This window comes from Cyprinus carpio, chromosome B18 (assembly GCF_018340385.1).
Source record: "Cyprinus carpio isolate SPL01 chromosome B18, ASM1834038v1, whole genome shotgun sequence".
NCBI lineage: Eukaryota > Metazoa > Chordata > Actinopteri > Cypriniformes > Cyprinidae > Cyprinus > Cyprinus carpio.
Window position 1 is genome coordinate 889,252 of NC_056614.1, and position 24,629 is coordinate 913,880.

Consider the following 24,629-nt stretch of genomic DNA (forward strand, 5'->3'; position numbering starts at 1 on the left):
ACTCATAATAAATCAGAATAGTGAAGAATGATTTCTAAATGATCATGTGATAGACTGGATGTTACATGTGACACTGAAGCCTGGCCGTTAATGATGCTGGAAAGGTCAGCTTTGCAATCACAGGAATAAATTATTTTTTTAAAGTATATTCAAATAGAAAACTATTATTTTTTAAGTTGTAACTAATATTTTCACAATATTACTGTTTTTTTCTGTATTTTGTTGATCCAAATAAATGCAGGGCTTGATGAGCAGAAGAGACTTCTTTCAAAAACATTAAAAATAGTAATGTTGTCCCCAAACTTTTTTGGTCTGTACGTGGGATAATACTGTATATATATATATATATATATATATATATACAAGGACAACAGGTCATTTTGTTGCATGGTATCGTAGGCCAGTTGTTTTTAATGAATCTGTTGAACAGGCTTGTCGTTTTGAATCATTACTGCTTCTTGACTCACTGAACTGAAATAGTTTTATTCTTGTGCTAATCTAAAAATATTCGACATGCTGTATTAAACATTTTCTCGATTCACCCACTGGTGAGGTGAAAAGGCTTTTTTGTTTTTAAAGAGTTTTTGGGTGTGTAAAAGAAGAATGCTGTGAGTTTATTATTTTTTTTTGGAGAGGCGGTGTTGTGCTGCAGGAGAAGATGTGTTTGTTTCATGTTTAATGTTTTCTCCCATAATGCCCTGCAGGAGGGTGAATGGATGCAGCGGTGAAGGGCTTTCGGTGATAATTTATTCAAATGATTGGAGAGGTGAGGAGAGCAGCTGAGACCTGATGCAGAGTTTGATTTCATCCAAACACACGCTCATGTGCCCGAGGACTTGGCCGACACAGATCCGCTTCTTGAACTTTCCAGTCAGTGACATCTTATCTTCTCCTCTTCGGGGACTGAGCCGGAGGAAGCGGAGAGGAGTAAAAGCTGAGGCTGTAGTTACAGCTGAAGACAGAGTGACTGGAATCAGAACTTTCTCAAACGCTCAGGGTTTCCTCAACCCACAGAAAAACTCAATCCCCTGTCCTCGCATCTCCCTGAAGAAAACACCGTCCATCTATCCTTCCATCATCCATCCATCATCTGTTTCTGCACTCTCTGTTGTGTCCATCCATTGTTTTTTTTCTTTTCTAGCATTTCTATTGTTTTCCATCCATTCATCCATTGTTTTTTAGCAGTCTATCTTTCCATCCATCCATTCATCCGTCATACTATCTATTGTTCCATCCATCCATCTTGTTTTTTTGCATTCTTTCTTTCGTTATATTATTTCATCCGTCATACTATCTATTGTTCCATCCTTCTAGCATTCTAAAATTCCATCCATCCATTCGTTGTTTCTTCTGTCATTCCATCCATCCATCCATCCATCCATCCATCCATCCATCCATCCATCCATCCATTCATCCATTGCTTCTTCTAGCATTTTATCATTCCCTCCATCCCTTCATTGTTTTCTCTGTCATTCCATCCATCTATCTGTTTCTTCTGTCATTCCATCCATCCATCCATCCATCCATCTATTGTCTCTTTTAGCATTCTGTCATTCCCTCCATCCCTCAGTTGTTTATTCTGTCGTTCTATCATTCCATCATCCACCCATTGTTGCATCTAACATTCCATCCATCCAATTATTGTTTCTTCTATTATTCCATCCATCCATCTATCATTCTGTTGCTGATTTGTTTGCTCATCATTTGTTCATTCTGTCATGTATCCTATCTATCATTCTATCAATCTTTCTGTCTATCTTTCAGTCTATTTATCTATTATTGTTTTTTTTTTTTGTTTGATTGTTGTATGAATGAGATAGATTAATGAGGAACAGAAATGATAAGTATATTATATTGTTGATTGGATATTTTTTGTGATTATGTTAGTAAGAGGATAGTTTAGGGTATCTGAATGGTTAAGTGAGTGAATTTTTTTTTTATGGGGTTTATTGAAGTTACCGTGCATGCATGTAAAAGAGATTTTTGATGATGATGAGCCCCAATTAAATAACATTGAGCGTTTGCAGTGTGAGTCTTCAGGGATGGGTTCCTGGAAAGATAAAGGTCATGCTTTGATTCCCCTCATTGTGAGACTGTAAAACATCAGCAGAGCTCATCAGACCACACACACACACACACACACAGAGCATGTGTCACCTGGAGAGGTGGCGTGATGTGTGGTGGGTGGGTGTTTGCGTGGTGTGTTCGTGTGTGCATGTGTGTGTGTGTGTGTGTGTGTGTGTGTGTGTGAATGGTTTGTTTCTGACCTTTGATCCCTGAACTGTTGCAGACGTGATGGGTGAAAGGGCACCAGCTCCTCGGCTGGATTGGGTTTTTCCGCTGGAAGCTGTAATTATCGTTACAATCTCATTTCTCCAGACCGCAGTAACATGTGAAGAGTGTGTAAGCCTGAGTTCAGAACACACACTCCTGCTCTGGCTAGCCGTTATTTAAGCCTCTCTAACCTTAAGCCATGTTGATGCTTTTTGTAGAGTTTCATGGTGTTTTCCAGCTCATTCAGTTGGAAAAAGTCTTTATAGCTGCACATGCATTTGTTGTGCAGTTGTTGTGAGTTGTTTTGTGATATGTAATGCACCGAAGTGGTTTTTCACTTGATTAATTTTAATAATTAAAGTTGTTTAATAGTCAACACTCATAGAAACTCATACAAACATTTAAATTAGTGCACTTTTTATATTGACTTTTTAATGATATAATCATATTTCTGCTCCAGCGTGTTATTTAAACATTTGCTATTATTATTTAAACATACACAGTGGCTGTAAAAACTCATTTTCACGACAGATTTATTCAAACATGCATTAAATAATAAAGGCAAGTAAAAATATAATGCATATGGTTTATGGTTATTGAATGTCTTTCATGAGGTAAATGTGACATTATTGCTCACAGGCTGAAACACTTATTGATCGATTATTCATCATTGATTCCAGTAAGTTGTTCTGTGTCTTCTGATGTTCATTCATGTTTATCTGCTCTGTCATTAGTACTGAAGAGGAAGAGATGATTGGTTCACCATAGCCTTCTGTCACCACACTTTAAGAGACACAAAAATACATTCAGTGTTTGAATTTAATTTTAAAAAATATCATTTGAAAGCTGATACTTTGTTTCATATCAAATGTAACAGCTGAATGTAGGGGTGTGGGATGTGATGATTTTTGATCGTGGACGATAAAAATGTCTCCACGATCTGCTTTTAAAGAAATATCGTAGTATCGTGCTACAGCACACATTCACATCAGCGTTAACTCAGCAGTAGACAGTGTTGGGGAAAGTTACTAATGTTGCATTGCTCCCTAAAACTAATTATGTTACTTTTTATGGAACTGTTTGGTTTTCCACACTCTTCAAAACAGCATTTACGTTCAGCAGAAGAAAGAAACTCATTCAGGTTTAAAACAACTTTTGAGTGAGTAAATGATGGTATAAAAATAAAACACTATGACAGAATTCACAGATAGATGACATAATTTTTATTTTTGGGTGAACTATTCCTTTAATGTTAATAAAACAACAAAACACAAAGAGAAAAATCACTCACTATTCTTGACTGAAAAACTTTAATGCAGTTGCTTTAATAGAATCAATCTCTATAGTGTTTCATTCAGTTTCTTGAATGCTTCTGCTAAATACACTCACTGTACCTGTAAATAAAGCTCTGCTTGTTTTATTTGTATATTATGTGTAGTTGTAATGTGTATCTTTGTTCTTATTTTTTAAAAACGATAATGACAAAGGTATTTTTTTTTTTGCCCACTTTAGCCTAAATATCTGCCCCACATATTTTGTTACATTGAAAGGCTTTGTCTTTATTTTAGGATGGTGATTTTAGAATGTTTGTGATATGTATTTTATGAAATAGTCGAAACATACCATTGGAGAAACACTAATGAAAACACCATTGTTTCAGTTCTCCGATGTTCATTTGAAACTGAAAATTAGAATTTGATTGCCGGAATTTGATTGCATCACTAGTTAAGAGTACACTGTGACGATCCAGGCTTCTGCAGACACGGCTTATATGAAGATCTCTCTCAAACTCGCTCTTTCTCTAGTCTCTCTACACTTTTCTCATTCTTCTGCAAGAGCTCCCCTGAGCAGAGAGGCAATTGTGCAGCGCTTGTGGTGGTTATACTTCACTCCATGAGCACGCCTGCTAACAGCTTCATGCCACCCCAGAGAACCAGAGACAGAGCGATGGACAGACCGCTGTCTGCTGATCAGAGGTGACGCATGAGTTCTGTGTTTTGTAGAGAAGGGTGACCGTGGGTGTCAGTCAGTCCAGTGGTCCAGTGACCCCTGGAGGTCAAGCCACAGAGCTGCACTTCTGCGAGTGTGATGCAGGGACTGCTGTTTGTGTTTTTGCTGCTCTGCATCTGTAATCAGCCAACTTTGAGTCTGGAGGCTGGCCAGTGTTCATTAAACAAATTGCAAAACTGATAGTAATCAAACGTGAATCTGATTATTAATTAGTCACTGCACACTGTGCACATAAAAGAACCACCAATCACATCACTTCAGAGGAGTTAATAACACATTTCTATGGACAAACGTGTCTGAGATATAGCCTATATAGGACATTCTTCATTCTTCTGTGGGAAAAGCACATGACCCAAGTTGTCCTAAACATGAGAAAGCATCATATTACACTTCAAACAAAAGCATATAGTTTAACAGCATTTGCTGACATTCGCTGTTTAATGCATTAGAGACGTTTTTCCCTCAGCCACGCCGCCGGGTTGTGTGGGTTTTTCTTTGTGTAAATGTTCAAAAGGCATGCTTTGCATAAAGCCTGGTCACGACACTCCTTCAGCTTCACTGAAGAGCGCAACAGAACAGGAGTGACTTTGCAATGTTAAATATGCAATTTGTTTGGATTGGATGTTTAAAGGAACAAGAAATGTGTTTTTATGAGAGCAGTGAATGTGAAGGGACTGTTGAAATGGGGCATACATATCATATAATTACTATGTTCAGATAATTAAATGTGTATGTTTAGTATATACTTTTATTTTACTTTATTATGGTGAGCAAGTGTTAGAATGTAATGATTATATTAAATGCCTTATTTTTGGCATATAATGTATAGTATAGCCTACATGGATGCATTCTTCAGTTTGCACACTCTTATTTTTTTTAGTAAAATACTGTATTGGCTGATCTCTGGTGGATCGCTGGATCTCTAGCTCATCACCGGCAGGTCTCTGAGTTCAGATGAGATTCAGAGGTCATTTTGCAGGACGTGAGCTCTGGCTCTGGTTTGTCTCAGGCTGTGGTTTCTTCTGAGCGCTGCAGGTCTGAACATTGAACTCTGCATGTTTTGGTGTTTTGGGCTTGTTTTTGTTCGTTTCACTGAAGCTTTCAAACACTTAACACTTAACCTTAGCCTGAATGCATAACAAAACTGTCTGAAACGGACACCCTGCAGCTAAATGACCACTTTTGAATAAACTTTGGAAAAAGAAATGTAGGATTTTGACTGAAAATGACAGTCCATGTTGATCAGTTCAGTTGCTAAAATTGTTTCCTATTCTAGCTTTCAAATAAACCTGGCATTGTTGGCTCTGTGACCAATTGCTTGTGATCCTTTATCGTAGGTTGCTTTGTATAAAAGCACATGCTAAACGCATAGATGTGTCCCTGCAGCACAGAAGCAGTCATAAGTAGCACAGGTATATTTGTAGTAATAGACAACAATACATTGTATGGGTCAAAATTATCAATCTTTCTTTTATGCCAAAAATCATTAGGATATTAAGTAAAGATCATGTTCCATGAAGATATTTTGTAAATGTCCTAATGTAAAATATATCAAAACTTACTTTTTTTGATTAGTAATATGCATTGCTAAGAACTTCATTTGAACAACTTTAAAGATGATTTTCTCAATATTTAGATTTTTTGCACCCTCAGATTCCAGATTTTCAAATAGTTGTATCTAAATATTGTCCTCCTAACAAACCACACATCAATGGAGAGATTATACAAGCAGGCATAAATTTGACCGTTATGACTGGTTTCATGGTCCAGGGTCACAAATGTGTCAAACGGAAAAGCATGTTGAACTAGCACAGACTGTTGATTTGTTGTTGTCTCCTGTCTTGGTTTGGCAGAAATCCGAGGCGGTCGCGCTGCTAAAGACGGTCCGGTCCGGCAGCTTCCTCTCTACGACACACCGTACGAGCCGGAGGAGAACGGAGGAGATCCAGACGGATGTGTGTGTTCCCGCGAGAGCAGATTACCGCAGGACGACGAGAGGCCGCCGGAGGAGTACGACCAGCCCTGGGAGTGGAAGAAAGACCGCATATCCAAAGCCTTCGCAGGTTCGGCCGCTTCATTATTGTCTTTCCACAAGTGATTCTTAATACTGAACAGAAATATAACAAGTCCTGGGCTTGGTTCTGTGGGTGATGTTGGGGAGTTACTAACTAAACTCGTGATGCTACTAACGTAGTTGCTCAACTGTGTCTGAAACATTATCTTTTCCACTTTTTTCCAGTATTCTAGAACTGGTTCATTTAGAAGATTCATATAAACAAACTGGTTAAAAAGTATTCATGCAATGGTTCATTCTAACCCCTGCATGGCATTTTGTAGCAAAATATTTAGTAAAATACTGCGGTTTTCAACTCGGGCGACGGTCATGCTACACTCTTCATTCCAGATTACTTCCAGTCATGCAAATGCTCATGTGAAATAATGAACTCTGACCTATGAATTTTCATCTTGTGAACACATGATTGACCAGTAAAAGACTGAATAAAAAAATCAAGGCCACAGAGTGTCGTTGTATTACGACCGTTGCAGAGTTTGTAGATGCACGCTCAAGGTCTAGTGTGACTGCGGCGTCGTTTATATAAATCAGGGCTTTTTCTCTTTGCTATTTGTTGAATGCGTTTGGTGAAAGTTGATTTTTGTGTCTTGGCTGTGATTGCTAATCAAATCCTAGTTTCTCATTGGTGGAGGTCTCACTCTGAATAGGTTGGAGCGTAAATTCTCAAAAATTTTTATTGCAAATCAAGGTGATTGTGTAAACAGGCTCATTTTAATATCTCAGCCGTTGCCATATCCATCTGCTGCTGGGAATGCTGGGAGATTTTCTCCTTACGGTATCTCTTCCCCTCTCTCTCTCTGAATGCTTTGTTCTTCAGTCGAGACTTCTCCTAAAGTGATCCTTCACCCAGAAAGGAAGATTCTCTCATCATTTCCTCACCCTCAGGTCTGTGTGAATTCTTTAAGCTGATTCACACAAAAGAAGATATTTTGAAAAATGTTGGTAACCAATCAGCTGCTAGTCTTCATTTACTTCCATAATATGGAGGAAAAAATAAAATTTGTATGGTAGTGGTTGGCTAACGTTTGGTGCTAGCCATTAACTTTCATTGAAAATATCTTCTTTTGTGTTCAGCAGAAAAAAGAAGCTCACACAGGTTTGGAACAACATGAGGGTGAGGAAATGATGACAGAATGATCATTTTGGGGCGAACTGTCTCTTTACTCTCCGGGTGATTACAGACGGACGTGTGTGAGAAAGACTGGTGCTCATTTGCGGACGGATCTGGAGGTGTGTGTGTGTGTGTGTGTGTGTGTGTGTGTGTGTGATTGTGTGTCAAGTTTTGGTTCAGGGACTCATGACTAACTCGGCTGTTCAACTGAGTTTTTTTTTTTTTTTTTTTTTGACAAATAAAATCTCCAGCAGATAGATTTTTGTGCATCAGTTCTTGAAAGGTTCCTTTTTTTTGTCCTGTGTGTGTGTGTGTGTGTGTGTGTGTGGAGCAGCACTGCTCTGTTATGACTGCATTAGTCGTGAGGACACGAGCAGCGGAGCGTCCAGGAGAGATGTCCACATCTCCAGATCCTCCTCAGGTACTGCGGCACACAGGCTTTCCTCTCTGTCTGCATGGATTTATGACTGCATTAGCATCACAGGAGTCCATTGCTGAGCAAAATATTCTTATGGTTTCTATTTCTCTTAAAGGAATATTCTGGGTTAAATATACAGATTAAGCTCTATGCCACAGTCTGATTAATTAAAAAATAAAAATAAAAACTAAAAGCTTGATACACTTTCAGTAGAAGTTGAAAATGCAGAAATTATATTTTTCAATTATAATTTAGAAATTTAAATATAAAATATTAAATGTTATTTAATAGTAATCAATATGTATCAATTAAAAAAATCAATAAATATTACATTTATTATTTAAAATGGAAAAATATCTCTAATATTCTCTAGAGTTTATATGTGATTTGATTTGTGAAACTAAATTTATTGGTCACAAGGGAAGGACATTTATTGGTCACAGGTCAACCAGATAAACTATTTTTTGCATAATATATGCAAGGATCCTAGACAGCAAAGAAATTACATTGGAATGCACAACTATTTATTCATCTGCCTAGAAAAGCAGTCCTACCTTAAAAAGATGAATTCAGAAACTGATCTCAAATGCTGTCGATTAAGCAGAAGCTACAATTGTTGTGAATATTCTTGTGTTTTTATGCATTAATGTGTGATTAATTTAGATCTGTGTGTGAGCTTGTTTTAACTGTGATAATCACTTTACTCCAGCATGAGGATCGCGGCGAATCGTCTCCTCCTTTGAGAGCAACTCACAGTTCTTTGTTGTCAGTCAGACATACGCAGCTTTCAAAGACTTTATTATTTCCCACATGTCTTTGTCCTAGTTTTTCATCTGCGTATCCCTATGCCAATCCACTTCAGTGTGGATAAAGCATGCTTTGACGTTTCTTTCCGTCAGGAAGCAGAGAAATCGGAAATCAGTTGCTAGGCGTCTGGCTTGCCACCAGATCCTCTCAGAGAAACCTTCCCACGGACCCTTAATACTCACATTCCTCTGCCTTCAGAAAAATGTTTTAAAGATAAATCTTCCAGCAATGTCAATCATAGCAGAACACCCTCGAGACGTCTGGTAAGCAGTCTGGAGCCCGTCTCAACACTCAACCCCTGATTCCAGAGGTTAAAAGGTCATCCTGAGGTCATGACATGAGAGAAACGCTCATTAGGGGCTTTCGATAAATGGAGGCTTTGTGTATACAGCACTTAAAGGAATAGTTCAGCCAAAGATGAAAATGAGCTGAAAATGCACTCACCCCCAGGCCATCTGAGATGTGGATGAGTTTGTTTCTTAATCAGGTTTGTAGAAATGTAGCACTGCATCAGTGTCTCAGCAATGGATGCTCTGCAGTGAATGGGTGCCGTCAGAATGAGAGTCCAAACAGCTGATAAAAACATCACAATAATCCACAAGTAATCCACAGCACTCCAGTCCATCAGTTAACATCTGGAGAAGAAAAAAGATGAAACACATCCAGCATTAAGACGTCTTTTAACTCAAATACATAGAGTCCATAATCCATAATAACACTTCCTCCAGTGAAAAAGTGTTCTGGTCTGAATCAGGAGAGAAATCTGCACAGATCAAGCAGCGTTTAAACAGCTCTAAACTTTAATGTTTTTGTCTTCTCCAGATGTTCACTGATGGACTGGAGTGCTGTGGATTACTTGTGGATTATTGTGATGTTTTTATCAGCTGTTGGGACTCTCATTCTGACGGCACCCATTCACTGCAGAGGATCCATTGCTGAGACACTGATGCAATGCTACATTTCTACAAATGTATTCTAATGATGTGTTTAGGTTTTCAGCAAGTTTTTATTTTTGTGTGAACTATACCTTTAAGGGAGAGGATTTCAGAGGTTTGCGGGTCAGTGTCTGTTGAAGAGTTTTACATTGTATTTGCATTTGGCTAGTTTTCATTATTACATGAATAATGTAATATTCGCCACTCACATTTCTAGTCCTGCCATTTTTGCGTGCCAGGATTGGGCTTGTTTACATACAGAGTTTGTCTGTCAGCTTTAAAATGCAAATGCTTGATTAGGATAAATGCAGTTGGTTGTGAAGTTGAGGTGATGCCATCGAACAGGAGAAATATTGCACTTAGCATAAATGAGTGTTTTAGTTATTACTGAGCGCTGCGGCGGATATATGTTTCTATTCCATCAATCTTCATTTGCTCCGATGAAACACACAACATTAAAATCAGCTTGTGGTGAGCTGCAGTGCATTTGAGTCACTGCAATGCGTACAGCTCCCGATATTTATTTACCAACAGGTTTATTCATTAAAGTGTGTGTGTTGCATTCACTCATGCGTTTATCAGTGTGCTGCTTTCAGCTGGATGCTGATATGTGCTTGTGTAGGTCGCTGCAGGGTTGTGCACTTGTGTGTCACCTAATTAGTCATCTGGTTATCTGCTGCCTCCTCACACAGTACATATAGGCACAGAGTGACTGATGAGTGCAAATGTGACAACACTTAAGAATGAGTGTGTGTGTGTTTGTAAAGATAAACCTAGAAGGTGAAACCAAACTGCACACAGAGAAAACTCCTCTTGCTCTTTGTCTGTGTTATACATGGAAGAACTTTAAAAAACTGCACTACACACACATACAGTGAGTTGTGACTCAAGCCAGGGGCTTTCAAACTCTTTGATGTCACAGATATAATGACCTCCTTCCTAAAATATAAAGGCAGCTGTTTATTTTCATGTGTAAGGAATGACTTGTACTGCAGTGAAACGTCCGAAATTGCTTGTACATTTAAAGAATAGGTGCAAGGAAATGGCAAGCAATGCAATGAATTAAACATTAAATTTCAAAGTAGAGAGACTGAAATCTTTTTTTTTTTTTTTAGTATAGACTAAGTAGCATAGTAATTTACTGAAAATGTGCTCACTCTCAGGCCACCCAAGATCAGGATGAGTTTGATTTTCATCAGATTTGTAGAAATGTATCACTGCATCCGTGTCTCAGCAATGGATGCTCTGCAGTGAATGGGTGCCGTCAGAATGAGAGTCCAAATAGCTGATAAAAACATCACAATAATCCACAAGTAATCCACAGGAACTCCACCAGGGAGGTCCTTCGGGGCCAATGACCTGCCTGTCCCAAGTCAGGATAAAGGAGGAGGGTTGGGCGTGGGGCTAGCAACCCCACCCTGTCAAAAAAAAAACCGTGTTACAAAAACGTCAATTACAGAAAAAAAAAGAAACTTTGTCCTGGGAGAAGAGGGATCTTCTACTCGAAGACACTTGACGCTGAGTGGTGAAAGTCGAAAGGAAGCCACAAAGCCGACTTTCCTTCTGTCGACCAGGAAGGCCCAAGCGAACATAGGAACCTGGAATGTGAGGACCATGTACGAGGCAGGAAAGACTGCGCAGGTAGCATGAGGAAGAACAGACTGACAGTACTGGGTATTAGCAAGACAAGATGGACACAAGCTGGACAGACACGACTAAAGACAGGAGAGCTTTTACTGTACTCTGGTCATGAAGAAAATGACGCACCCCACACGCAGGGAGTAGGCTTTATGTTGTCCAGTCAGGCACAGAAGGCACTAATTGGATGGGAGGCACACGGCCCAAGGATTATAACAGCATCCTTCCACACACAGAAAAAGAAGATAAACTAAACATTGTTCAGTGCTACGCGCCAACAAATGACGGGGAAGAAGAAGATAAAGATAAATTTTATAGCAGACTCCAGAAAACCATCGCGAGCTACCCAGACAAAGATATCACCATCCTCATGGGAGACTTCAACGCTAAAGTTGGGCAAGACAACACCGGGTAAAGCAAGACAACACCGGGTACGAACAAGTCATGGGCACCCACGCACTTGGAGAGATGAATGAGAATGGAGAAAGATTTGCAGACCTGTGTGTTCTCAATAATCTGGTCATCGGAGGCAGCATCTTTCCTCACAAGCGGATCCACAACAATACTTGGAGGTCACCTGACAACTTGACGGATAACCAGATCGACCACCTCTGCATTAGCAAAAAATTCAGAAGATCTCTACAGGATGTCAGAGTGAGAAGAGGAGCAGATGTGGCATCTGACCACCACCTGGTGGTGGCCAGACTAAAACTAAAACTAAAGAAGAATCAAATACTAGGCATGCAAACCAAAAGAGTACAATACAACGTTGGTCTTTTGAAAGATCCAAAGACTACAGAAGAGTTTAGTCTGGTGCTGAAGAACAAGTTCAAAATACTTTAGGAACTTGATGAAGAAGAAGACGACAGCGTACTCAACAGGTGGCAGAAAGCTAAAGAGGCACTAAGGTCTACATGCCAAGAAGTAATTGGGCCAAAGAAGAAACAACAGAAAGAGTGGATGACAACAGAAACATTGACCAAGATCGAAGACAGGAAAAAGAAGAAGGCAGTAGTCAACAACAGCAAAACTAGAGCAGTAAAGGCAAAGGCACAAGAAGAATACACAGAAGCCCACAGAAGAGTGAAGAAGAGCATCAAGAAACATAAGAAAAACTTTATAAATGCACTGGCAGCTGAAGCAGAACAGGCAGCGTACAACGGCAATTTGAAAAAGTTGTATGACACCACCAAACAACTCTCCGGAAAGTTCAATAAGCCAGAAAGACCTGTTAAAGACAAGCAGGGGAACACCATCAAAAGGTTTAGTACAGCGGATGAACAGATGGGTTCAGCATTTTGAAGAACTTCTAAACAGACCAGCACCCCCCATTCCCCCTGACACTGCGAGAAACCAACCAGAGACAAGATCAGGAGGGCTATCATCCAGATGAAGAGTGGGAAAGCGGCTGGACCCGATGACATCCCATCAGAGGCCCTGAAAGCAGACCCGGCAATATCAGTGGAGATGCTTTTACAACACTCTTTGAAAAGATCTGGGGCAGAACTGAGATTAGATACCGGTAGACTGGAAGGAAGGTCATCAAGCTTCCCAAAAAAAAAGGTGACCTCAGTAACTGCAACAACTACAGAGGTATCACACTTCTTTCAGTGCCGGGAAAAGTCTTTAACAGAGTCCTCCTTAATAGGATGAAAGATATCGTTGATCCCAAGCTGAGAGACCAGCAGGCAGGCTTCTGGCAAAACAGATCCTGCACTGATCACTGATCCGTGGTTGACGGCCCATACCCCAGCTAGGGGTGAAGGGCAATGATGATGATGAATCCACAGCACTCCAGTCCATCAGTTAACATCTGGAGAAGACAAAAGCTGAAACAAATCCAGCATTAAGACGCTTTTAACTCTAAACCATAATCCATAATAACACTTCCTCCAGTGAAAAAGTGCATCTCCTGTTGTCTCTCACATCAAAATCCAGACACATGTTTGTTTAGAGCTGTTTAAACGCTGCTTGATCTGTGCAGATTTCTCTCCTGATTCACACCAGAACACTTCCTTCACTGCAGGAAGTGTTATTATGGATTATTTTAGCTGACTGTATGCGGTTCAGTTTCATTCACACAGTCTGGAAATGTGACACAGTCAGTTTGTTTATAAAAGTGTCGTCGTCACTATGTGAATGTAACCATGTATTAACTCTAAAACAGGACCGATGGCTCTATATTGCACACACGTAGCCACAGACGGTCTCAGTCTGCTCCTGATCTGTCTGTATGTTATTAATGCAGTTGTCCGTCTCAAACATGGACTGTGGGAATGTCTGTGAGTCTCCACACAGTCCTGGATGACAGACGCTGCCCTCTGTCTGATTCTCATGCTGCTGCTGCTGCTGTGGTGTGATAACAGTCTTCTGTCATGGTCTCACACACACACACACACACGGCCTCATGGTGCTTTCTTGGAGCTCAAAGACGCCACTTCAGAGACAGAAATGCCAGAGGGCTTATCTTCACACACACACACATGCATTATGACCTCACACAGGCATACACACACAAACACAAACATGTATTCAAACACATAGTGTTCAGCTGTTTCAGAGAAAATCACACACACACACACACACACACACACACACCTGAGGGCAGATTTATGGAGCATTCTGTAAATTCATGTAAATTGCTCATAACTATACTTGACATTACTTTTTAAATTCTATAGTTACAACATAATTTTCAGCACATATAAGCACAGACACACACCAGACACATTCACTCTAGAGAGAGCACAAATTAATGCAACAGACGCTTAACTTGATATTTTTCTGTCAAAACCATAGTGCATCTGATCAGCAACTTTGTAATGCATTGTAATGTGTTGTTCCCTTACTAAAACTATGCATTTTATAGACATTTTATTTATACATTTTTAAGACGAATGCCTCATGAGGGTTAAGAAACTATTTGAGATCCTCAGTGCATGCAAGAAATGCATTTAGGAACATTCTTACTTGCATCTTAGAATTAATGTCTTAACCTCTTTCTGAGGTTTTGGCTTCTCTCAGACGCAGAAATCTGCTCACACTAACAGAGAGTTTGTTGGCTGTTTTATCACAGATGGCAGCGCTGAAATGCCACAGAAACTGCTGTGAGCTTTTGAAAAGGCGCTTGACTTTTCTAATTGCGCTCGAGGCGTAGGCAACACACTCTACCGCGTTTCCACCGTATAATTTCCTCACACCCCCATGTTTAAATACACATACAATCTGCCAGCAGCCGATCAAGAGGCTCTCTAGGAGAGCGAGCGCTCCTCGAAGTGGCTTTTCTCCTGAATTCAGACGGTTGATTAGAAAGCAGAGGAGTGGATCGTGGCTGGTATTGAGACTGTATGAATGTTTGATGCGGTTTTATGAGACTTTAGCACTGTCGGATACTATTACCACTAACCTCATCAGTCGTGCCACTTTCAGTACATCAGACCCTGAGCGATTAATATTTCATGTTGCATCTGTCTAATCGTGGAATCAGTTCACACATCTTCATCTGGCCTGAAGCTTGATCGAGTCTAAATGGCCCTTGTTTCTGCCCTGATGACTTAATTAGGTCTGCGATGGAAGTGTGAAATGAATTCCATCCGTTGTGCTGTATACAGCGGCCGGATCCCGATGAACCGAGCCTTCAGCGTCTCTGCTTTCAAATCTGGAGCATGAGATAAAGCCGGCCTGCTTGAGTTCTGCCCAGGGGGATTGTGGGAAATTGAGGCAGCTTTTTTTGCACACTCTGTTTCCCCAATTTTGCTGGCGGTTCAAGGAAAGGACAGTGAACAGACACTGTGTGTAAGACTAACTCATCAGCTCGAGCCGTGACAGATCAAAGAGCTCAGCCAAAGTTCAAAGCTGTCGCTGACTGTATATATATATATGTGTGTGTGTGTGTGTGTGTGTGTGTGTGTGTGTGTGTGTGTGTGCATCGATATTCATCTGAGGCTGGTGCTTGTGATATTGCAGCACTTTTATTAAATCGACTATTATTTGGGGACAGCGGGTCTTTTGTAATTTGGTATAATGAGCTGTGAGAATACACTCAAACTTAAGCTCAGAGTGTGCACTTTAAGCCCATATTCATTATGTAACTTTAACTTGAATATGTTTTGGTCAGCAGCTAAAATAATACATATTGTGCCTGTGTCCAAATATATATGGACCTGACTGTGTAAGAGGCAAGCTGTATGATCAAATTTGACTTAATACACTTACAAGAATAAAATAATGCATGATTGATGTTTTAAAAGCACACCATGGACATAAAACAGAATCACTCAGACAAGCCTTTAACACAGTCTCAGTTCATTTCACTTTTCAGTTTCGGTTTTCTTTAAAGTTCATTCATTATGTGTTTTAATATGTAAAAATGTATGCAATCTTCTGTTGAGCTCTCTTCGGTTCAATTCATTTCGAGTTTTCACATTATAGCATAAGCCAAAGTTCTTGCCAGAGCCCTGAAACAAACAAAGTGTGAAAACCTCCTGAAATGAATTTCGCTAAGGCTGTAAAATGCACTAATCCTCACAATACGCCGCATTACCGACAGAACGGCTGAACACGCAAGCAGCTTTCTAGCTTAACACGAGAAGCGTTACAGCCTCTTAACAGAGTTCATCTGCAGTGCTGAAGAGCTGATCTGTGTCCCTGCAGCACAGAAGCAGTCATCAGTAGCACAGGTATATTTGTAGCAATAGACAACAATACATTGCATGGGTCAAAATTATCCTTTTTTATGCCAAAAATCATTAGGATATTAAGTTAGGATGATGTTTCATGGAGATATTTTGTAAATTTCCTACTGTGAATATATCAAAACTTAATTTTTGATTAGTAATATGCATTGCTAAGAACTTCATTTGAACAACTTTAAAGATGATTTTCTCAATATTTAGATTTTTTTGCTCCCTCAGATTCCAGATTTTCAAATAGTTGTATCTCAGACAAATATTGTCCTCCTAACAAACCACACATCAATGGAGAGATTATTTATTCATCTGTCAAACAGGTTGACCTCGCTGAATCGGCTCTGATCAGTGAATTGCTGGTGGATTATTATTACTGCCATCATATAACGAGCACTATTCACACTTAACCCTTAAATCCATAAATGTTTCACTAATCATTATTACATATTCAGGTCTTTACCGACCTGGACCTATATATCCAACACGGATGGAGCTCTTACTGCTGCAATAGCAAAACAAACACTCTTGATATTTTAAGAACAATTACAGAAGAATAAACTTAGAAGGGCTTATATTCACGATCTCAACCACGTTCTCAACCACATCTTTTTCATTGACTTCAAAATCAATATTTTGATCACCGGCAGCTGATGATATTGTTTTGTTTTATGCCTGCGGTAATTATGAGTGAAACATCACGTCGTTATTGTGTATCAAACAGTGCCACCTCGAGGAATAATGATGTATTGCAGTGTTGAGTCATCAGATATGTAAATATAGTTGCGCAGGAAATATATTCTTACACATTTGCATACCTTGGGTCTCCCTGTAAAATTAATCAGAAAACAGGCAACTGAGCCCTTAGCCATCTTCAAGAATCAGCTGAAAACACATCGCTTCCATCTTTATTTGACCCTAGCACTCTCTATTCTAATTCTATTCTTAAAAAAAAAAAAAAAAACTTGCTATGTGTACTGCGTAACTGAGTGCGTTTATCGGCTCATAAAACGCCTGACAGCACAGTCAACAAACCGCCGGCTTTATTCCGGACGCACAGACAGTTTGGGTCGTTCTCCCGTCAAGCGCTGAAAGCATCCAATGCCAAATGAATCACAAGTGCGTTTGCTTTGAATTTCAGAGCCGTGGCTTGTATCCGTCCGGAGGAGCTTTTGTTTGTGTGTGCTGTTTGTTTGGGGTCGAGCTGTTTCTGTCAGGGAGAAGATGCACGGAAAGCAGAATGAAAGGATTTGTAGCTTGTTTAATTAATAAATAGACTCGGTTCGGGGCTTAAGTGACGGTGACGTCTCATTTCTAACTCCCAGTGTACACCGACTCGCTCTGTGCTGTTTTTAATTAACTGGCACTGCAGAGTTAATTCATGGACAGAAGCGGTCACTGCGAAGAGTCGAGATGCGAGAAGCTGCAGCAATGCACTGTGGCTGGTGTTGCGAGAGAATTAATAAACACAAATACACTCGACGCTGCACTCATGTTTCTGTCTACTGAAGATAAATTAGTCAAATACAGACATAAAAGAAGTACCAAACTGTATTTCGGAAAAACCATGGCCATTAGTAGAATAGTTTTGCAATGCTTTTCTCTAAAGTACCTTAGGCTACAGTGTTAATAACATGGTAATAACATGGTAATGACATGAAACAGTTCCATTTCCTGTCATTTCTGTCCTTCAGGTGTTATTTGTGTGTGCTTTATGGAAATGCACAATATGTTGGTAAAATATATGAAAACATTTAAATTATTATATATAATACATTATAAAATACTTTTTTTAATGCATTAATTATAGTTTGTAATGCACCTATAATGCATTGCATGATCTCTTGTATCTCTTGAATAATTGTAACTACAGTTATAATGCATTATAACACTTATCAATTTATTGTTACTGTCAGTTCAAATGAAATTAATTCATTCAGAAAGTATAATGCATTAAACCACGACAAACAGTCCTTCAAATATTAACATGCATGTTAACTTTGGCTATAATTGTTTATGAAAATATATAATGCATTACAACATGCATTATGAAATGCGTTATAATGCATTATACATAAAGGCATTAATAGTTTAATAACACTGTTAAATTAACTTTTAACCTTAAGCAAATCTCAGAATGAATATCCATTTTTCATGTTGTATATTTTTTTTATTGATGAATTAATTCACTTTTAGCATTTAAAATGATTGAATTATGTTTTCAGTGTTTTTAATTTATTTGGTCAAAATGTTACATACAGTGCCCTCCACTAATATTTTGAATAAAAGATCAAAAGGATTATTTTCACAGCTGCCTTTGCTCATGATTACCAAGGGTGCCATTATGAGTGGAGGGCAATGTAATTTTAATTTCAGCCATTTATTTAGTTATCATGTCCCGTTTATTTCTATAGCATTTTATACAATACAGTTTGTTTCAAAGCAGCTTCACAGAGATAAACAGGAAAATAACAGTTCGTAGGACACATCTTAAGTGCTACTTGCTGATTAAGGACCTTGTGAAGTAATCCCAGAAGGTGCTCTTTGGTTGGGTTTGAAGCAATCCAAAGCACTTCTTCTGGTCCCCAAAAAAGTTTCTGGCCGTCTCAATAAACACTGAAAGTGCCTTAAACTCTGCACATGATGCATTTCAGCCTTTAGGTGACTCACTCTTTGAAGGCTGAAATGCATCAGTGTGCAGAGTTTTAGGCACTTTTAATGTTTATTGAGATGGCCAGAAACTTTTTTGGGGACCAGAAGAAGTGCTTTGGATTGCTTTGGGGTTAGTGATCATATAATTATTAGTATTAGCCAGATTTACAATACTGTGCATATTTAAGTAAGCAGGTATTTTGGTTTGTGAACATATGAGCAGCTGGATGAAGGGATTTCTCATCTCTAGACGAGGGCTTTGTGACTTTGTCTTTCACTCTGTTAAATGTGCAATTTAATTTCTAGCTATTATAACACTGTTGACCCAGAAATACGGCCCAACGGGTGTAAACCAGCATCCACAGAGCCTCATACGCTCTCAGAGCTGTTATGATATGGATCCGCTTCTCTGGTAAGTGAGTGGGATGATTTTGAGAATAGATTTGCTGTCACCGGATGGGTGCGTCTCGGCACGATTACATCCAGCAAAGCTGCATTAATAGAGAGAGAGAGAAAGAGAAAAGTGCACTGCTTCATGCTGTATAAGACCCTGTTTATTGTCTCTAAATATCACCCCAGACAAGATCTGACACGTGTGTAATGAAAGCAGCATACGGAGGTGCTACAGTGTGTGTGTACTCCTGATGAACCGTATAGTCTGGGGAAAAAATAATAATAATCATCTGAATCACACAGATATCTGACCGTCTTTCCTAGGAGTCGACTTGTTGCATTCTAAAAAAAATCCAAGAAAGAGTTTGCATATGTACTTTTGTGTGTCTCATATTTGATTCAGGCCTTTGTGGCTCATATAGTCTGGAACATGGAGAAAATAAAACCTCTCCGTTTGGTACAGATGCTGATATTTCTGTGATGAGATTCTGATGCTTGTGATGTAAAAACTGATCTCAATATGAGTCTGTGCTCTGTATCTGCAGTAATGTGTCTCAGTAAGATGAGATGTAAATGATCCAAACATATAATGCAGTGATTGAGAGATGAAGAAATAAAGGCTCCTCAGAAGATGTGAGATGTTCTGGAGGCTTGTGAAGATCATTCCTCCCGCTGAGGAACAGTGAAAGTAAAGATTCTGGAAACAAAAGCTCCTCAAAAGATCCTGAGGATCAGATTTGAGACTCTAAAACATGATTGATGGAGAATCAAGTAAAGCTGAGCTGCTTCAGTCCAGTAAGAGTTCATCTGGAGATATTACTGCAGTTATTCTGACCTTCACTTGATCAAAATCACTCAAGATCTGACACCAGAAGCAGCAGCTGAAGCTGATTACACTAAAAGAGCTCTGACTGGATAAAAGCTCTACACTATCAGATGACAGAAGAGATGAGGAGATTGTGTGAAAGTTAAAGAAACACAGTTTTCTAGGGTGAATCCTGAGGTCTGTAGGTGTTTGTGTTTGACAGGCAGAACCCTGAGTGCTCTCCTTCACTGTTTGTTTCCTGGTTCCTTCCTGTTTCCTGTTTCCTGTTTCCAGTCTGTGACTGTTTGCCCTGCTGACCTGATCCTGCCTTCACTGACGCTCCTGTCTCCATCTCTCCTGCCCTCCCTCTGTCTCTCTCTCTCTCTCTGGTCCTGTGCTTCTGTCTGCAGTAGAGATTAAGGTCATTAAGGATCTGCCGTGGCCTCCTCCGGTCGGGCAGCTCAACTCCAGTCCTCCGCTGATGGAGGCTCCGTCCTCTCCGGGAGACCAGCTCCAGCACGGTGGGTCCAGCCTCATCCATCACGTCCTCCAGACCCCAGCACACACTCGAGTACTAGTCTTCACAGACGGGGCTTAGTCTAAACCAGGATTAGGCCATAGTTCAATTAGGACATTCAAGTCATTTTTATAAACTTGACTTGAGATAAAAAAAAAAAAGGCACTGATATATTTTAAGATCAATCAGTGCAAGTTTCATTTTTTTATTTTTTTTTAGTGGAAACAGCTCAGACTTACAATTTAGTCTGGGACTAGGCTTAAGCCTTGTCTGTGAAACTGGAGGTTTGAGTATCTGCTAATGAGACTTTATTTCTCATAATTGCTGCTTATTTCTCCTAAATTTCCTAAATCTCAGAATGTCACATTTAATTTCACAGTATGACTTTAAATGTGTGCTTTCAGTTTCTTCTTCTTCTATTCTTAGGCAGAAATTAATAGATTTTTTTCTTCTTCTTCTTCTTATGAAATAGTTTTTTACTGCATTTATTTTGATTTAGTGATTTTAGGGATTTTATTGTTTTTTTTTTTTTTTTTTTTATTTGTTTGTTTAATTTATTATATTTTTATTTTTGGGGGGGTTAATTTTTCTGTTTAAGTATGTTAAGTATTAAGTATATTAATTCTGTTTTGTTTTATTTATGTATTTTTTTTATTTTTTTTTATTTTTATTGTAATTCTAAATAAATTCAGCCTTTTGTTCCATTTTCATGAATAATGTCATCTATAATGGGTGTATTTGACTTTCTCTGTTGAGGATAGTTGTATCGTGCTGTTCTGGCTCTTAAAAACAGGTGAAGAGCTTTTCTCATGAAGCACATATGCTCAGATAAAGTTAATGGCTGCTGTGAGATTTAAGCCTCTTTCTTGCACTACGGTCCAGATTTAGCATGTGCTTCCAGTGAAGCAGAAAATGACTGAAGGCTTGAGTCCAGAAACACTTCTGCTCAGACGTTTAGTGTTTCTTCACAGTTCACCACCTCCACGTGACCTCGCCTGCGTACGGTCCTCAGACAGGGCACTGAGGAGACACGATTGTCCCGTGGAGGTTACAGATGTTCAGATCCGTTGACTAGGATTCACGTTTCCATTTCAGGCATGTTTTGGAAAGCTTACGCTCACGTGTCGCCATAAAAGCAAAGAATGCTTGAAAGTGGTGTTGTGTGTCAGCGGAGAGCAGATTTATGTGTGGAGCAGGTTTGTGTTTCTGCGTGTGGATCTGAGCACATCGAGCAGCTGTAAATGAACCTGGATTGATCCTTTCCTCCGGAGATTAACCGTAAGACGATCCCGTCGCTCCACTTCCTCGCAGGAATCAGCGGGTTAAAGGGAGGTTTCACAGAGAGCAGGCAAATACACTGTCTGATCCACACACTACTAAAACACTTCAGATACTAACATTATTGTGCATTCACAAAAAGCTGAAACAATTTATTAAATGTAAATTTGAACTGAACTAAAACTGAAACAGAAATTAAACTATACCTAAACAGTAATATCTAAAAACTGTAGAACTATTGAAAACATTTGTAATAATTTAAATAAATCCACCTATTTCAACTTAAAAACTTCTATATATATAAACCTTGCTATGTGTACTGTACAAGACTCATAACACTTGCATATTATTGCTCTTTTGTTGGTTTTGATTGCTTCTACAGTAAAGCGTCTGCTAAATGACTATATGTTAATAAAAGATATGCTAATAAGCAAGTTAATAGTGAGAATTGGTCCCTAAGTGTTACTGTATCTGAAAGCACTAAAACCATTCAAAGCATTTTGTTACTTTAAATAAGGCTGAAATGAAGTAAAATATAAATATCAAATTAAATATTTACATAGAAATGTCAACTGAAATGAAACCACAATTAAAATAAATTAAATTAAACCTAAATATTAATATCTAAAAACAATATTAAAAAAAAAAAATCACATTTATTGTTGTTAATTGAATTAAAAATGTAAATATTAGCTGAATCTTGAAGGCCTTGAAACTGAAATGTTTAAGTAGAAAAACTAAAACTGCTAAATGAAAAAAACTAAACTAAACTTCCATTTAAACATAACAAAAATGAATGAAAATTACAAAAGCGCATAACAAAATTAGTAAACTAAGTAACTAAAATTGAAATGAAAACTAAAAAATATTTTAAAAAAATTACATTTAGTTGTCATACTTATTAATTTGATAATTTGTATTCATTAATTTGTTTCTTTCCGTCAGATGTAGGCGGTGGATTTGTTCACGAGTGCTGCTTTTAAGCTGATTTGAGTCTCTTCTGTTGATGCACGTCTGAACACTCTGAGCAGTAGTTAACCTCACTAATCAACCCGCCGGTTACTACACTACTAGTCAACCACCTCCTCGTTTATTCCTTTGTTCAGAGATGTATAGCACCTGACAACCTGTCGCATCAATCTGACGAGATTCTCATTTTTGCAGCTACTTGATGGGCCAGAAATTACATTTGCATATAAATATGGTCAAACTCTTTTGTTTGCGCCGAGAAGAGCCGGAGCTTCTTTTGTTTTGGCGTCTGAATTAATTGTTGCTGCCTTCCGGGCCCTTTCTTCTGGGCTCATATCTGCCTCGTGTCTCTGTAGAATATGAAATAATAGAATTAAAAGCGATGTAGATTTCATTGTGCGCGTGTGAGTGTGGGGTTCAGCCCGCGGGGCTTTTGTGCAACACACGGACTGTATTCCTGGGGTTTAATGAAGGCTGACTGTAGTTAATCACAGCAGACGTCAGAGATCTGAACTGCAGGCTGTTCTCCGAGCGCGCTCTCTCCTGAAGGAACTTCCATCAGTCCGTTAGTACAAATGAGAATTAATTAGCAGCTTTTAAATCAGAGAGAGTAACCCACGCTGAGTGTTTGTTGTTTAACGTGTTATCTGCTTCAGTGACTTCAGTGTTTTTATTCATCTGAAGATTCTTTTCCTTTAAAGTTAGAGTTGAGAATTGACAGGAGAAATTCTGTTCTAAACTGGATCAGAAAAACTCGATGTTATTAATAATAATAATAATAATAATAATGACAATGAATATAATTAGCCTATGCACTTTGTTAATATCAAAAAATAATATTAATCTTAATATTAATTACTGTAGTTGTTGTTGTTCTTATATTCTAATAACAATAATAATAGATTATTTAATAAAAAAAATAACACAAATAATAATAATAACAATGTTTTTCTACTACTACTAATAATAATGTTGTTGTGTGTGAGAATAATAAAACATTAAATATTATTTAAATAATTGACAATAATTGATTTATGATTTAGTGTATATTTCATGGTCATAAACAATTTGGAATTATATCAGGCAATTTTTGTTTTACGCCATGAAAGTCGTTATACTGTACTTTCTTTAGACACGTACGACATTTGGAGAAATAATCATGAGTGGAGCTACAATCAAAGATTAGTGTTTTTATGTAGAAATACATAGGCTGATGGTGAATCTTTGAGCAGACAAACAGCGAATCGATTCACGATTACATTTGATTTGATTCGATTAACAATTTGATTATTATTATTTATAAGATATTCTTTTACTTTGAATTAGCTACAACAAATCAAGTACACTGCTGTATAATAATTAATCATTTGTAATCTATAATTATTTTCCTCATGGCAATTTTATTATTGTTTTATATAGACCCCTTAATCGCCTACGTCACTGTGACGTCACCGCTCTAGCGTGGAGGCAAAAATATAAGGAAGAACTCATAGCATGCGCGCTAAAAGTTTGAGTTTTGACTTTAAAATGTCGTCTTGTTGTGTTTTTTTTTTGGCTGCCAAATAGAAGGAACAGCACTTTTGGTTCAAAACTAAAGTTTCACAGGGATCACGGCCGACATTCCTTCACAGAAATCAAGAAGCACATTGTGGTTTGAATGCAATACGGCGTACAGACTAGATAGAGACTATCATAAATAATGCTCGTGTTTGCAAGTGCACACTTCATATTAGGTAAAATAATCTATGCATGTGTACTGGCCTGTGTTGGTTTTATCTAGTACAAATCAGCAAGTTTATGTTTTATTAGGTGAAAAGTCGCCAACCTTCAGCGCCACTAGCTAGCTTAAATGGTAAACAAATACATACAGCGATATGTGTGTGCCATCTTTGACTTGTCTCTTAAATAATCCACATTGCTAATCATTAGTTAGCCCAGCGATAGGTTACAGATTAGACATTAAGCCTTGACAAAATTCCCCAAACCACCCGAAAGTAATTCATATGTTGTCAGGAAATATCAATCATGGTTTTAAAATGTTTCCAATGAGAACAAGCAAGATA

General features: G+C 38.5%; 1 protein-coding gene across 1 annotated transcript in view; it reads left to right on the forward strand.

Moving 5' to 3' along the window:
• The window catches only part of LOC109068823 (SH2 domain-containing adapter protein F-like), a 108,549-nt gene that overhangs the window by 71,033 nt on the left and 12,887 nt on the right, over window positions 1-24,629 (forward strand). Inside the window, 2 exon segments of the mRNA XM_042743395.1 lie at window positions 6,138-6,347; window positions 20,213-20,323. Coding sequence (XP_042599329.1) covers window positions 6,138-6,347; window positions 20,213-20,323 — 321 coding nt within the window.